General features: G+C 38.9%; 1 protein-coding gene across 1 annotated transcript; it reads left to right on the top strand.

Moving 5' to 3' along the window:
• Positions 1–236: 236 nt before the first annotated feature.
• LOC101426919 (olfactory receptor 5L1-like) lies at positions 237–1,172 on the top strand. Its single transcript, XM_023586197.2, has one exon. The coding sequence runs from the start codon at positions 237–239 to the stop codon at positions 1,170–1,172; it is 936 nt and encodes a 311-aa protein (XP_023441965.2).
• The last annotated feature ends 672 nt before the right edge of the window (positions 1,173–1,844 follow it).

The following is a 1,844-nucleotide window of genomic DNA, read 5'->3' as shown; positions in this document are numbered from 1 at the left end:
CAACACATTTAATGTTTCTGTGTAATCCGTGAAATAAACTATGAGTCTTATGCATTGATATTCTTCTACTTCTGAACTCCTCCTGAACTTGCCAAAAGAAATGTCCTGTATCTTGTTGCCCAAATTAACTTAAAAATTTTTTCTTACGTTTGTTTTCAGGAGAGACCCAAATTTTGATTTATAATGGAAAGTGACGTTTAGTTTATTTTTTTCCCAATCCCAAATGAAGTGGTGACATGAACAAGGAAAACTGCAGCTCTGTGTCAGAGTTCATTCTCATGGGATTGTCAGACCTCCCTGAGCTGAGCATCTTCCTCTTCCTGGTCTTCCTTCTCATCTATGGAGTCACAGTGATGGGCAACCTGGGCATGATCACAGTGATCCAGACCAGCTCTCAGCTGCACACCCCCATGTACTTTTTCCTGAGCCACTTGTCCTTCGTGGATTTCTGCTATTCCACCACCATTGTGCCAAAGATGCTGGCCAATATCTTAAATAAAGAAAAAGCCATTTCCTTCCTGGGATGCTTTGTACAATTCTACTTGTTTGGCACATGTGTGATCACTGAGGTCATCCTGCTGGCCGTGATGGCCTATGACCGCTTTGTGGCCATCTCTTACCCATTGTTGTACATGGTGATCATGTCCCAGAAGCTCTGTTTGGGATTGGTATCTGCCTGTTATTTCTGTGGAACACTGTCTTCTCTGATTCATGTGTGTTTAGCTTTTCAGATCCAGTCCTATAGATCAAATGTGATTAATCACTTTTTCTGTGATTTACCCCCTCTTTTATCACTTTCCTGCTCTGATGTGTCTTTGAATGAACTGCTGATATATATTGTGACCAATTTCTATGAGATCATCACTATCATGGTCATCCTCACCTCCTATTTTTTTATTCTTATTACCATCTTGAGGATGCGCTCTGCAGAAGGGAGGCTCAAAGCCTTTTCCACCTGTGCCTCCCACCTCACAGCCATCATTGTCTTCCATGGAACAATCCTTTTCATTTATTGCAGGCCCAGTTCTGGCTACAGTCTGGAAACTGATAAGGTGGCCACAGTGTTCTATACTGTAGTGATTCCCATGCTAAACCCTCTGATCTACAGCCTGAGGAACAAGGACGTAAAATCAGCTCTCAGTAAATTGGTGGGCTACAACATATCTTCTTAGAGACTTTTTTATAAAACAGGACTCAAATTTCCAAATAGCATTCCTGTGGAGGTGTGAGTAGGTGGATTGCAGTGCTATAGTGGAGAGAACAGCAAGGAGCAAGGTAGTTATGAATAGTCTTTTTTTATTCACATATATTTGTGTCTTTTCAATTTCTAAGAGTAGGATTGAGCATATTTCAAAATATGCCTCCATATTTTGCTTTTCTTCAATCTGTTTTGTTTAAACTATATATGGGAAAAGGCACTACTAAGACTCAAGCATTTAGATTGCTGTAAAACTCATATATCTAATGAACAGTTCATGAGAATTACACTTTTTTCTCCGTAACTTTTAGGTAAACTATGATTCTTTTCAAAATTGCAACCCTGTTTTTCACAAGGCATATATTAATAATTGTTATTATTATCATCATCAGTAGCAACATTTGTTGCTCTCCTTTTTCTTTTACTGCTTGTATTCATATTTACCCTATGTCTAAAAATTCTGGATGAAATTCATCCTGTAACTTATAAATGGATTCCCCAGGCTCTGCACATGTTCTTTGTGTGCATCTCTGCTTGGGCTGAACTGCCCTTTCTTAGCTTTTCTCTACAGGCCTAGATCAAAACTCTACACTCTGTCACAATTATTATGTACCAATTGATACTATACTTATGTTTCCATTTTGTT

This window comes from Dasypus novemcinctus, chromosome 10 (assembly GCF_030445035.2).
Source record: "Dasypus novemcinctus isolate mDasNov1 chromosome 10, mDasNov1.1.hap2, whole genome shotgun sequence".
Classification (NCBI taxonomy): Eukaryota; Metazoa; Chordata; class Mammalia; order Cingulata; family Dasypodidae; genus Dasypus; species Dasypus novemcinctus.
The sequence above is the reverse complement of the archived record's forward strand: the minus strand, read 5'-3'. Positions and strand labels throughout refer to the sequence as shown.

Excerpts from the sequence above, each read along its gene's own strand:
- LOC101426919 (XM_023586197.2), top strand. The coding sequence starts at position 237 with ATGAACAAGGAAAACTGCAGCTCTGTGTCAGAGTTCATTCTCATGGGA.